Here is a 13118-nt window from a genome sequence, read left to right on the forward strand (position 1 = left end):
TTTTTGTATGTGTTTGTATTTTGTGCTTTTGTCCTTGTGGGAACATGTTTTAAACCTGCAAGGATATTTCTGGAAAGTGATTTCAGTTAGTCTTTATTAGCTTACAGTAGGAAAAGCACAGATGTAAGTAGTTGGTTCTATTTAGCTGCTTCAGTTTCAGGGTCCTGGTATTGTGCATTTCCCTGCTATGACAAATCAGAAATCCCTAGAAATAGGAATCATTTCAGAATAAGGTTAAAGTTAAAAAGTGGACAGGGTTAACATAAGGATCTGGGAATGACGGGGATGTATCTGTTGACCTCTGTGTGTATGTCCAGTTGTGAATAACAGCAGCACATCATTGAGACTGTGTCAGCATGTGTATCTGACGGAGGAAATTTATAATCTGGAGAATAATATGGGCTTTTCAATGTCACCTCCAATTTGCTCCAGTTTGCTGGCGAGACAGCAGGGTGAAATTAGTTCTCTTAGATGAAATGCTGCCCTTACTGACACATTTCTTTAATACAAAAGGAAATATGGCCCTACCATCAGTGATGAAGGCTATTAAATGTTCATATTTTACTCCTCAATGTACTGTAAATGAAGGGATCTTGACATATTTAGAATTACACCATCAATTATCACCACTGCAACTGTAATAAAAACAGTCCATTTAGTTTGTGTTCGTCTTGATGTCAAGTTTTCTCATTGAGCGTCATGCGAGAACAACTTGTTGAATGCCACCTGTTCATGATCATTTGCATAATCAACATCCCCAAATTCCTATTTAAGGGTACCTTATTCTGTATGTGCTCAGTTTGTTAGAAAGTTTCATTCACAAGAATCAATGAGAATAATAATTCCACGACTCTGATTTCACAGTGTCAATAGTTTTATTGAGGGACCCGAAACAATTAGAAAATATAAATAAGCTGCCAACAATCTGTTGATACTGTACTGTGACAGAAATAAAGAGGGAATGGTTTGACATGACGTTAGATGCTTAAAAATATATTTCAAAAGCAAATAAGGTGGGAGGGATCAAGGACACAGTCATGGAGGACAGGAGAATATTATACAGTAGGTGGTCTTACACTGTTGGGTGCAACTGAGGATGTTGAACAGCTACATGCATAACGAGCCAGAGGCAGCTGTTGGAGTAAGAGACAACTGTACATGTTGCTGTGCCAAAATATGCCAATAAAATTAAAGAAATGTGTTCATTGTTCATTATTTAATGCCTTTCATTGTGTGCACCTCTTGAGATGCAGCAACAGCATCTGCACTGACAGAGTTTGAACAACCAACCAGGCTGCAGGCCACAGTGTCAGAGCCATCTCATCCACTAATTGAAAGTTAAGATGAGGCTCACTCATGGGCCTCATTTTGTCAATCCCTCAGGGTGAAGGGCCTCTCATCTCCCCACGCAGAGCACAGAGTGATTTCACACCTGCCATGTTTGAACCGGTTAAATGAACCCCATGGCACTTGACCCCTTTTGTTTTGGCTGTATTGAAATTAACAGGCAAATTGAGCAGTGAGACAAACAATTGCTTGTACTAAAATTAGCCATGAAATGGTGTATTTGGAGCAAAAATGCCGATGGACAAGAGCCTGTAAATTGTCCCTTTAAGACAGATAGACAGTAATTTTTGCCGGTTTCATGTATCTTTTGTCATACTTAGATTTGCAACTAATGATTTTTTCATTATTGATTAATCTGTCATTTTTGTCAAGTGATTGATATCATTTGGGCTATAAAATGTCAAAAAGAAATGAAAAATGGCCACTATAATAGCCTGGAAATCCTAGGTGATATCTTCAAATGTCTTGCTTTGCCTGACCAACATATTAAAACCCAAAGATATTCTTCTTATTATCCCATAAGACAAAGTAAAGCAACAAATCTTCATTTTTGAGAAGCTGGAACCAGAGTTTGCCATTTTTGCTGGAAAATTATGGTTAATTGGTTATGAAAATGAATGCAGATTAATATCTGTAACCTATGAATTGACTTACTGTTTCAACTCTAGTTATATTTACATCAAAATCACAATAATTGCATGCATAATTATTTAGTATCTAATATTTCTGCAGTATAAATTATAAAAAATTGTGACTCACACATGTACTTCTTCAGAATATTTTGTCCAATCAATATCTTGGTGAATGTTGATTATTAAGGGAATTTTGTTTAACGGTGGCCTTTATCAATAAACCAATACAAATCTTAAAGTTTCATATCTAACCAACAGAAAACCACATGGATAAATGAACCATTAGTGCAAGATAGATGGATTTTTTTCATTTATAGCACTGAGCATCATTTTCTGTGGTGGCTGATGTACAACAACATTCTGTAAAAACAACATGAGTCACTACTGGATTAAAAAAACAAATCAGTTTTCAGGCAGAAGTTGGCAGAATAGCTAAACAGATCGTCTCCCGAATCTTGTAAACCAAAAGGAAGGAAAATTCCTATACACAAATCTAACAAATCCACATGAATACGAGGTCTCATACAATGTCTCACACACAGTTTTCTCAGGAAGTCAATTTCCCTGTTGCCTGTTTTTCAGTGGAGAGGAGAGAAAGAGGACGAGCCAAGTCAATTAAGGTGTATATTAGTATAATTCAGTCTGTGCTGCGATTAAACCAGCCTAATAATACCCATTCCCTTCCCACAGCTGAACTAGCATTCCCTTTATTTAGCTTCATGAAGTGATTGCTCAAACGAAAAGAGATTTTAATAAGGTTGTTCTCACTGGGGGCCTTTTGAAAAGGGAACGGAGCAAAGCACTTTCCACTTTCTACACTCCACACTAATCTACAGGACTACTGTGGAGTTTGTTCACCTCAGGGGTTACATTTTTCTCATTTTCAGTATGCTTTGTGTTTGTGTCATGCGTGTAGAGGAACGTGATGAAGTTTCTGTGTCACATGTGTGTTGTAGTGACAAGTAGGTACATTTTTAGCCACGCTAGCAGCATGATTGTATGGATTCAGCCTGTTGATTGGTCCACCACTTTGGTCCAAACTGAAATATCTACAACTACGGGATGGTTTAATAGACTGTATATAAAGATGGAGATAGCGAGTTGTGATGTCACCCATTGGTTTGCATTGGAGCCGGTTTGTAGAGTTGCAGCTTTTGATACAGACATTTATGATCCACAGAAGATGTATCCTAATGAGTCAGTGATCTTCTGAGTTTTACTGTGGCACCAGCATGAGGTTGAAGTTTGTGATTCTGAGTGAAATATCTTAACAACTTTTAATAAAATCAATGAATCAGTTAATTAAAACAACAATTTTCTTCCTATACACTCATCTGCTCACCATGGATCCTACTTGAACACTATTTTTGTTCAGTGAATTTCTGCTTTCAGTCAGTCTGGTGAAGACAGTTTGTTCGAGTGCTACCCTTTCAGCACCTCAGGAGTTGTGTTGCTGTAAAAGTAACTTTAAAGTCTTGTCATTTTGTTTGTGCACAGTTGGACTATAAAATAGGCAGTAGAGTTTGCCATGTGATAAATGATGGAATATAACGAGAATTTATTGGGAGATTCACTAGACTGAAGCGGGAGCGCGCGTCCCTCGCACTCATAAAATTAAGACTTCAACAGAAAAATAAGTTGTAAAATCCATCAGTGATTTCCTTGAGAACATAACGTCTTTCAAACGTCTCCTGTCTACACTCTACCCAAGCCAACAATAGCATTTTGGAACAAAAAGGACTAGGACAAAGGCTGCTTTATTTTCTCAGTGTTTCTCAATAATTACACCACCATTTAAATGTATAATTTGGGTCAGTAGAGTACATAATTGTGCTGAAAGTACAAATGGTTGTGGTACAAAAATGTAAAAATTTAAGAAATGTTCTACCGTAGTTTGTATTATTCTGCATCACCTCTTTCCCACATAACACAGAGAGATTTGTGGTGGGTCACTTTGGCTGCTGACACTTTGGTGTGGTCCTTCTGACATGGCATTCATTCATTTGCACAAGTGTGGCACCGTGAGTGAACAATAAACTAAAATGCCTCTATAGTTCTCTCTATTTTGAGGAGGAATCAGTGGGGAGGCAAGTTCCTTTTATTTACCTCCAACAGGATTTAGAGAAGAAAAGAGATGAGAGGAAAGTATTGAATGAGGGGAAAGTCACAAAAATACAGGAACAACCCTTTGGGGGAGATTTCGATTCTACTCCTTTCCTGTCTCTTACCACATATACTGTATCTGCAAGACATATGTCACATACATCCCACAGTGTGTTGATACCTTAGTGATCAAACAATGTCAAATGTCTTTGAAGGTTGTCTGTCAACTGGCTGGTGGTGGTATTTCCAGTCGAAGTAACCCAAAAGCAGCTGAAGAAAAATCATCTTAAATTAATGTTAATTAAAAATGGAAAGTATGTACTGCAAGAGCTAGAAATCCATATTTCTTCTTGGATTTGGTTTTTCAAAGAGTGTTCAATCACACACCCTAAATCAAACCTAAACAAAACTAAGTCAAAACCTGGCTGGACCGTATGAAATGTTAGAGAGCTTTTCATTTGAAACAGATACAGGAAGTGGTGGCATTCAGCTGACCAATGGTGTAACTTCATCACTCAGTCAGTGGCTGTTTTCAAAACATAAACAAAATTATAAGAGCTGGATATGGCAACGCCGCTCAGCCTTGCAGCCAGTTTTCCCCAATGGTTTCTCACATTTTCCCATAAACCAGTATGTACTGATTTAGCCAAAATGTAGCATGTAGTATGCAGTATGCAAACAAAAGCAAAATCTGCAGAATGCCAAAAATGCCCAGATGTTGTACTGGATTCAGAAAAAATCTCCAGCAGCCTATGTATCCGACCAGTCAACTCACCTACTGTGTCCAACAATGCAAAGCACTGGAAAGGTCACAACAATCGGTCATTGGTTGCTTCAGATTTTCCACGGGTGCAGAGAGACACTCCCCCACTATGAGGAATGGGGAATGTTGGGTCTTGACCTGTTCTATTTGAAAAGTACCCTGAAATAGCCTCTGCTGTGATTTTGCACCGTTTAAATAAAATTGACTCAACACTAATGGAAAAATCTCAAAATTTCTCAAAAAGAGCTCCACTGGTGATTGACTTGTCTTTCTGAAGGTTGAATTGTTGTCTGCTGTATGCCAACGTACAGTAGATAAATGGTACCACAAAAATAAAAGCCTGTAGGCACATATGCACACACAGACAGGTTCTATCATACACGCTGAAACATACTCTGTGAACTGTGAAATAGGACATTTATCAGCTGGAGTTTTGTGTGCGTGGCCTCATTTCATACAGAAGGGCTGCTGAGAAAAAGCAACCATTTTTAAGATGTCTTGATCTGTCATCACCGACCAGTCAGCAAGGCCGGCAAGAACGAGTATAAGCTAGAGAGGGAGATGCAGAGACTGAAAGGAGGGGGTGATGATGGCTTGTTCACCATTTCCCAGTTTTTTTTTTTGACTAAGTGGCTGGCAGATATGGCACCAAAATCCTCCGGCAGCTCATAGCTTTAAAGCAGACACCTGTTTTACAGCATTCCCAATGGTCACGACATCTAAACAGGTCAGGGATGTCTCTGAAATTATCCAGGGAGCTGAACCTGCAATAAGTAGTTCCTTTTTGGTATTCATGGCATTGCATCAGGGTTGTGTTTGTGAGAACATGAGTCATTATTCTGCATGTGAAGCAGAGTCACATGTACTGAAGAGTCAGTGAATATATTTGAATACTTGAAAGCAAACATGATAAAAACTGGATTTATCATGTTAGTGAAATGTTGCTTTTTGAGACTGAGATGAATTGAGATGAATCTTCATATGTATACTATATTTGGTAAGCGTAATTATTATAATACCTATAACCATGTATGTAATGGGTTGTGACAGCATTAAAATTCAGAATACATTTTTGGTAGGGGGTAAATTATAGGTTAAGAGGAGAGAGGCTTTGTAAACAATTCCCGTCTTTGTTTCTGTCTCTCTCTGTCCTTCTACAAAGTCAATGTCTACCACATCTATCTTAACATAGCATGTGACTCACACACTCACTGAGTCCATATAGGTAAATAGAGGTATGCAGAACCAATGTTTAGTAGGTCCACGGCAAGATGAAAGCCTGCTGCGTGGAGCCGACATACGACCGCTCTGCTCGAGGCAGTCTCCCTGCACTTTCATTTGAATGCAGCAGCCTGAAATCAAGTGTAAAACTGTCAGGGTTTGTCAGTGTTGTGCTTCCAAACCACACTTATTCAAGTGGACAAGGAGCCAGCAAAGAGCACGCAGGGCAGACACAGGCATTGTCTGTGTGTGTGTGTGTGTGTGTGTGTGTGTGTGTGTGTGTGTGTGTATGTGTGTGTTGACAACACTCGTATGACATTTGAGGGCAGGGTTTCAGGTTAGAGTCTGTGAGAATAATTGCATTTATTTGAAGTGATTATAGTGCCTGTGGAATGAATAACAATGTAATGAAGGCCCGCCCTCCTCAACAAAACAGACAAGTCTCAGTGGTGCCTCTTGGGTGGTGTTGTGTCTGAAATGAGTCGAGTTTTCAGATGCAGTGAATCTTAAGGTCATTGTATAGTCTGAAAAGAGGGATTAGTGTATTTTTTTTTAAAAGTGTCTGCAGTGAAAATGGCCACAAATTGTTCATCTGAAAGCTGTAATAAGCTGTAAGAAGTCGCCAGATCCTATACTTGTGTAAAATTTGTAATACCGCAATGCAAAAGTACTCTGTTACAAGCCCTGCACTTAAAATATACTATATATATTTATGCTCTGAAAGGGGACATTCTACATATTGGTTACCTGGATTATTATTATTATAGATGCATGAGCATGTAAGTAGCATTTTAATGGTGTAGCAGGTCTCTGTCAAGATATTTTTACATTCTGTACTTCCGTACACACACCCAAATCAGTTACATTGTTCCTTTTTATTTAGTTTTCTTCCTCAAACTTGAGCAAAAACGTTTTGCCAATGCCCTCTTCAGTTTGCAATTTGGGTTTGTGAACCCCTTTTTTCTGCTTTGAACGTTGTGATTCATTAACAGCGCCTTAACTCATGGGCCATGACAGCAACCTATGTACATTAAATCTCAATTTGCAAAGTAACTACTAACTAATAGTTAGAGCTGTCAAATTGAATGTTATCTCTTTGAAATGTAGTGGAATTAAACATTATGTTGTAAAACATCGAAATTGCATTTAAACACAGCGCTTGAGTAATAATACTTAATCACTTTCTACCACTGCCTACTGGATATAATTAAAAGGCTCCTCATAATGATGTATCAGATGATTATGTAAGCAGCAAAGAAAGGAGCCATTAGCAAGTTTTGAGTTGTTCACCTGTTATAAAGGCTGACATGTTGTTTTACTGCTGTATATAAATGAAAAACACAACTCATAAACCCTTAAATAACATTGGTTCAAGTGCAACTGGACCTTGCCAACGTATAGTAGCTGGTACAGATCAACTGGACTGACTGCTGGACAAAATATTTTCATCACGCATCAGATCATCGTCCAGTTGTAATGCGGAGATCATTGCTGTGGTTAATATATTTCAACTCAAAGAGCCATTCAAGGTAAACATGTTTTGAATCGCAGTGGAGGATGACGGAGCAACACAGACTCCAACTTTGCTCTGCAGCGTGTCGACACAGTAATCATCAAAAGATTTGTCTGGAGAATGATTGAGCTATTAGGTGAACAATAATCTCTCCCACCTGTTCATTAAAATAAACACACTGTTACAGCATCACGCTTTTAGTTGCTTAATCTCAAGTAATTTAAATCAGCACCGAGCTGTACAAAGAGCTGTACTATCAATATGCTAAGTGTGCATGAATCAGATTTTCTTACTGTCACTGCCCGCAAACTCACTGTCCTCACAGCAAGAAGACCTTACTCATTCAAGTTCCTCTTTTAGACTATAAAATGTGTCCACTAATTCCAGGGACTGTTAGTAAACAGCAAAAACATTGCCCAGGTTCACCATTTTACATGATAATACACCTCCATCATTGAGCTTGGCTTTGGCCTAACAAGTAGCCAAACTGAACAGCGTTGCCTTGAGGTAACAAATGAAAAAATCACAGTTTAGGAAAATACAGCGTATAAACATAAAATACATCTTTAAACCATTAATTTATTTCTTCAGTGATTGTGTGCATGATTGTATTTTTTTAAAGTCCCCCTCCACTCAAAAATGTTTTTCTTCTTTTTCCTACAGTTGAATATTTGAGCTTCATTGTGCAGAATGATGTTTGTGCAGAGTTTGACACTAAAAGGCTGTTTTCACATTCATCTGCACGAAATGGAAAGTTTTTCTCATTGAAAATCAGATTTTAAGAGGCGGGCCTACGAGCATGATTTGTGACATCACAAATAGTTTGGAAGCCAATTCTGGTCCAATATTCAACTTACACAAGTGTGATGTGAAAACTTGAGGCCTGCAGAGCACATGATATCTTGCCACACTGTACTTGCCGCAGGCCTTAACTGAGGCATAAAATTCACATAAGTTGTCTTTAAGCATAATCTTTGTTTTTGGTAGAGAGAGTCTCTCAGTATATTAACTGCCCATTTTGTTTGCCTTTTTTTTGTATAAATCTCATCCTTCTATTCCCCTATCAGTTTAAGCTCTTCAGGTGTTCTTGTGCTGTTTTTCGTTTGATTTCTTTCTTTTCTTCTCCATCTCTTTTTCCTCTGCTGTGTCTCATTCTTCAAAACTTCATAACGAATAAACTTTGACGGCTGTGCTCTTTAATGTTGCTATGGTTACAAGTTGGGTAGCAGATAGATTTCGAGTGGTGATTAACCTGCCACACCTGCCAGCCAATCAGAAAAGAGTATTCACCTAGACCATGGTATAAATTTGTATATTCATAGATTCTGACATTTTTAATGAGGGAGAGGGAGTAGATGTAATTTTAAGGATTTTAATAAGATAATTGAACTTTTTTCATGGTAAACCATATCAGAAACACATTATTATTCAAAATAGAGTATTTTATGTATATCTTAATAATGTCTGGAGGGGATCTTTAGGTTATCTTGATTTAGAGGTGTTAATTAGCCAAATGAATCTTACCCTTTTATGGCACTTTAAGACATGTGGCTCTGCTTCCTGAAAGCATGTTGCTACCCCAAAATGCAACAGTATACCCACTTCGGTCACTCATGTGATTTGTCAGAAACATATCGTCAGATATTGAAACATGTAAAAATTGAATGAAAGGGTGTCAAAAAGACTTTCTGATGCCTCAGGGCAACCATATGCAGTAGGTTAAGGTATGCTGTCTTGGGATGTATCATGCACATTCCCTGGTTGATACAGTATATATATTCTTGGGCTCTGATGGAATATCTTTGCAGTTAAAAAAACTCCCCGTATATCTTATACTGACCCTTCATGCAGCCCCTCTGTTCAGCCTCTGTCTGAAACAGGTCGTTTTAGCTCCTGTCTCTTTAAGGCCCCCCTCCTCATGAGCCCACTCTGCTCTGATTGGCCAGCTTCTAAAAGCTGTGCCTCAGAAGACTTCCACCAGCTCCAGAGGCTAGATAAAAACATTCTCACTTCTTTTTACCGTTCTTTACTAGAAATATAAACTTCTTATGTACATTCATATATGTTTGAGCCTGAATCCTATCCAAAATATGCGAGTGGACAACACAAACAGCCAGTGGAACAACCTTAGCAACAACCTTAGAAACAAAGAGTGCGGAACGGACGGCCATTTGTGGGCACGCACGAACAATCTGACATCAGTTTGATGGGGGAGTAGAGGTAACTTTGCAAATGGAACACATATACATGACAGAAAATCACAAAAAGCATGTTTTGTCCATGTAAAACATGAACAATCTCTCAGGTTTTGCAGGAAAACTGTAAACAAACAGGTCATTTAAAATGTAACTCCTACTTCAGCTGAAAACTAAACCACTGCTGTTTTAATTATGATGAAGATTATATATCAGTCACGCTGGTGTGGTAGTGAAAAAATAATGACTCGGTGCTGCATGAGTGATTCGGGTGTTTTGATTGAAACCCCTGCACACTCAACCTATTGGAAATGTAAACAAGAGTGTAGAAATAATTGATTCTAATCAAATAGGACCTCGCAATCAATCAACACGTGACCGCTGTACGAATCACAACAATAGTATCTGTTGTGTTGATAACCTCAGCATGTGAGGTTTATCATGGGGATTGAAAGCTTTTAAATGTTTCGCCCTAGTGCCCGTGTTGATGTTGATAACTCGTTAGAATAATGTAGCACAGCTGCATTTTAAGCAGGGATGTAAGCAGAATAGAAACAGATTGATAAATGGTGTCTATTGTTGTCAAGTAATGCCAGGAAGGAAATTACATTTGAGTGTCCTTAAAGGAGCATGCAGGTGTGAACCTTGAATAGGAAATGGTGCTGGGAAGAAGAAGAAAAAGAAAGGGGAGATGTGGGATATTCATGTTGTTAATAGCCAGTCCTCTGCCAGCTCTCTCTCTCTCTCTCTCTCTCTCTAGCTCTCTCTCTCTCTCTCTCTCTCTCTCTCTCTCACTTCCACTTCCCCTCTTTCTCACTCACTCTCTGGCTTTTTCACTCTCTCTTACATGCTCATACACACAGAAGAATATACACTCGCTCTTCAGACACTCTCACCATCACACTCTCAGCCTCTTTTCCTTCTCCGCTGCCTCTCAGTCCGCCTTGCTCTTCTCTCTCCTTCGTCTCATAAAAGCCAGCGTGTTCAGCGGAAAATGACGCTTCTAATTGAAGCACATATGTGTCGTTCTTTAGCTGAGGCAGTTTGGATCGCAGCCAAGATGGGTCACTGACCGAGAGAGGACTCTGCCATTTCACCTCACTTAGAGAACCTTAAGTGGACGAAAGATAGGAAGAAAGACTGTAAGGAGGCACTTTGTTGGTTTTTGTTGAACTTCTCTGATGGGAGACAAGCTGACAGGCGAAGCCTGAGTCAAACACAAAAGAGAGTGGCGAGCAGAGGATTCACAAAACACGTGGAGATGCTGTTAGGTAAGACTGTTTGTTTACCCTGATGGTGGTGACATGATTTGTCAGGGCCACTTATTTATAGGAATGTGACATTATCCTCATAAGGGGCTGACAAAAAAATCTATTTAATTTGTCTAAACTTATTGTTTCTTTTTAATTAATCTGCCTAAATGCATGCAAGCACTCCCCTGTCACTGTGTGTTTTACAACAATGACTTCACATCATTGCTCAAGGGCAGAGTCAGTCTCCTGCCTACCATCTGCCCTCTTTCAGTTCCCCTGCATACAAAATGAGTCCCAAGCCTGTTTGTTTTTCTAATTGACCCCTTTTGATGATGCCAAGTGTGGAGCTCAGACCCATACAACACTGTCGTTCCCAGATGTGTCAAGTCATTTTAAAGCCACACAAGAACAGCGCTGATATCACTGTGCAGATTGCTGGCAATTATGTCTTTGCCTCCCTAGGGAAATATGCCCAGATTAGCTCGCATAATTGGAGCCTGTTAAAGATAAAGGCAGTGTGGGGATTTTTAGTCATTTGTGTTTATGTTTTTTTCCAGCTAAAGGAGCAAAATGCTGATTACATTTGGACTTTTTAAATGTAGGATTACCTTAGCTTTGCCAAGTTAAACCTATTCATGTCACCGACACATGGTACATGAAGAACATCCTCAAGTTCTCAGTTTGACCTCTACATACATAGACAAGAGTTTAATATGTATATGTTTATGATTTTAATTTTCAATTAATATTGAGTCAAAAGTTAGTATAATCTTGATGAAATGATAAGGAAATAGCATTTCTCCTCTCACAGTTAACCTAAAGCGCAGGTTTAAAATTAAGTTGTATACATTTTGCATTTTGCAATATACTCCAGTAGCTTATCCACACATTCACACAGTGCAGTATATGCCTAGATGGAAATACTAAGAAGTGTCTGTGTGGCAGCTCTGGGCGCTTTCTTCTTTAAATGGCAGATTAGGAAGATCAAAGGGAAACAGTTGGAGAGGAGATAACTGTAGAGTTTTGCCTGGTGGCCATGCTGCAGCTGTCCCCACCCCTGCACCCCTCGTCAAGAGCTGCAGTGACAGCTTATGTATATAAATCTCTTTCTCTGTAACATGCAAGAGATGTGACAATGGGTGAAAATCTCAGAGTGAAGAACATGTTTCCACGCTTGCTGTCTTTTGTTTAAAATCAACGGATGTAAAATAGGATGTTGCACAGCAGAAACTGGAGAAGTTACTCTGGCATTGTTGGCACTCCCTTGTCAGTGTTTTGCTTTAAGAAACGTGATAAAACCAGGAGCACAATAGTGTAATAATAACATACACTGAAGGTTGTGTTTCTGTGTATCCTACCCTCAGTGGTATGAAATGTTTTGAAAAAGGTATGATTCCAAATTGCTGTATGGATGGTGAAAAACAAAGCAAACATGTTGATATGATAAAACAAACCAGGTAATACAATAAAACAGAGGATGACAAGTGTAAGACTTGTAAAACTTGTAAAATCACAATCACAACAAAATCTACAAGACAGAACAAGAAAACATGTTGAAATGATTAAATACTGAAGGTTTAAAAGTTAAAAAAGGTTCAAATGTTGACAAATTAATTCTGACATTGCCAGATAATTTATTCCAGAGCTTTGGGCCAAATTGTCGCCTTTAGTTTTCAGTTTAGTTGTCAGCCCCGTGTTTCCCCTCCTACATGTTTTCTGTTGCTCACTACTGTCATGACAATTCCCTGATCAGCCTAAAATAAGCTACTGCAGGTAACACTTACCGCAATGGATGCTCTCCATTGTGTGTGCTGACGTATCTTCTGCTTTCTGCCAAATCAGACAGTCAGATGTCCCTTATCTTTTATACAACAGTTTACATTCTTCATCTCTTATTTCAGCTTTTACCTCAGTTAGAAATCTTCCTCCTAGAAACATAACTGCTCTCTTAAAACATGTTTATTTATTTTTGATCATCTTATGCAAAGTGATTAAATATTTCACAGTTGAAAATTAAAAGCAGCATTTTTCTTATTATATCAGTCAATAGCTATCAGATTTTTGGACATTTTGTGTTCAGTTCTAGCCAGG

The 13118-nt window shown here is 38.7% G+C and overlaps 1 protein-coding gene across 4 annotated transcripts in view; it reads left to right on the top strand.

Moving 5' to 3' along the window:
• Positions 1–13118, top strand: part of LOC137172174 (zinc finger protein 385C-like) — a 78219-nt gene that overhangs the window by 39360 nt on the left and 25741 nt on the right. The window contains exon 1 of one of the 4 annotated variants that reach the window (XM_067576466.1): positions 10646–11045. The exons of the other annotated variants lie outside the window; for them this stretch is intronic. Coding sequence (XP_067432567.1) covers positions 11036–11045 — 10 coding nt within the window. The 5' untranslated portion in view covers positions 10646–11035. Of the gene's footprint in view, positions 1–10645; positions 11046–13118 lie in introns of those variants that run through there. 4 annotated transcript variants of the gene reach the window in all.

Source organism: Thunnus thynnus, chromosome 20 (assembly GCF_963924715.1).
Source record: "Thunnus thynnus chromosome 20, fThuThy2.1, whole genome shotgun sequence".
Lineage (NCBI taxonomy): Eukaryota > Metazoa > Chordata > Actinopteri > Scombriformes > Scombridae > Thunnus > Thunnus thynnus.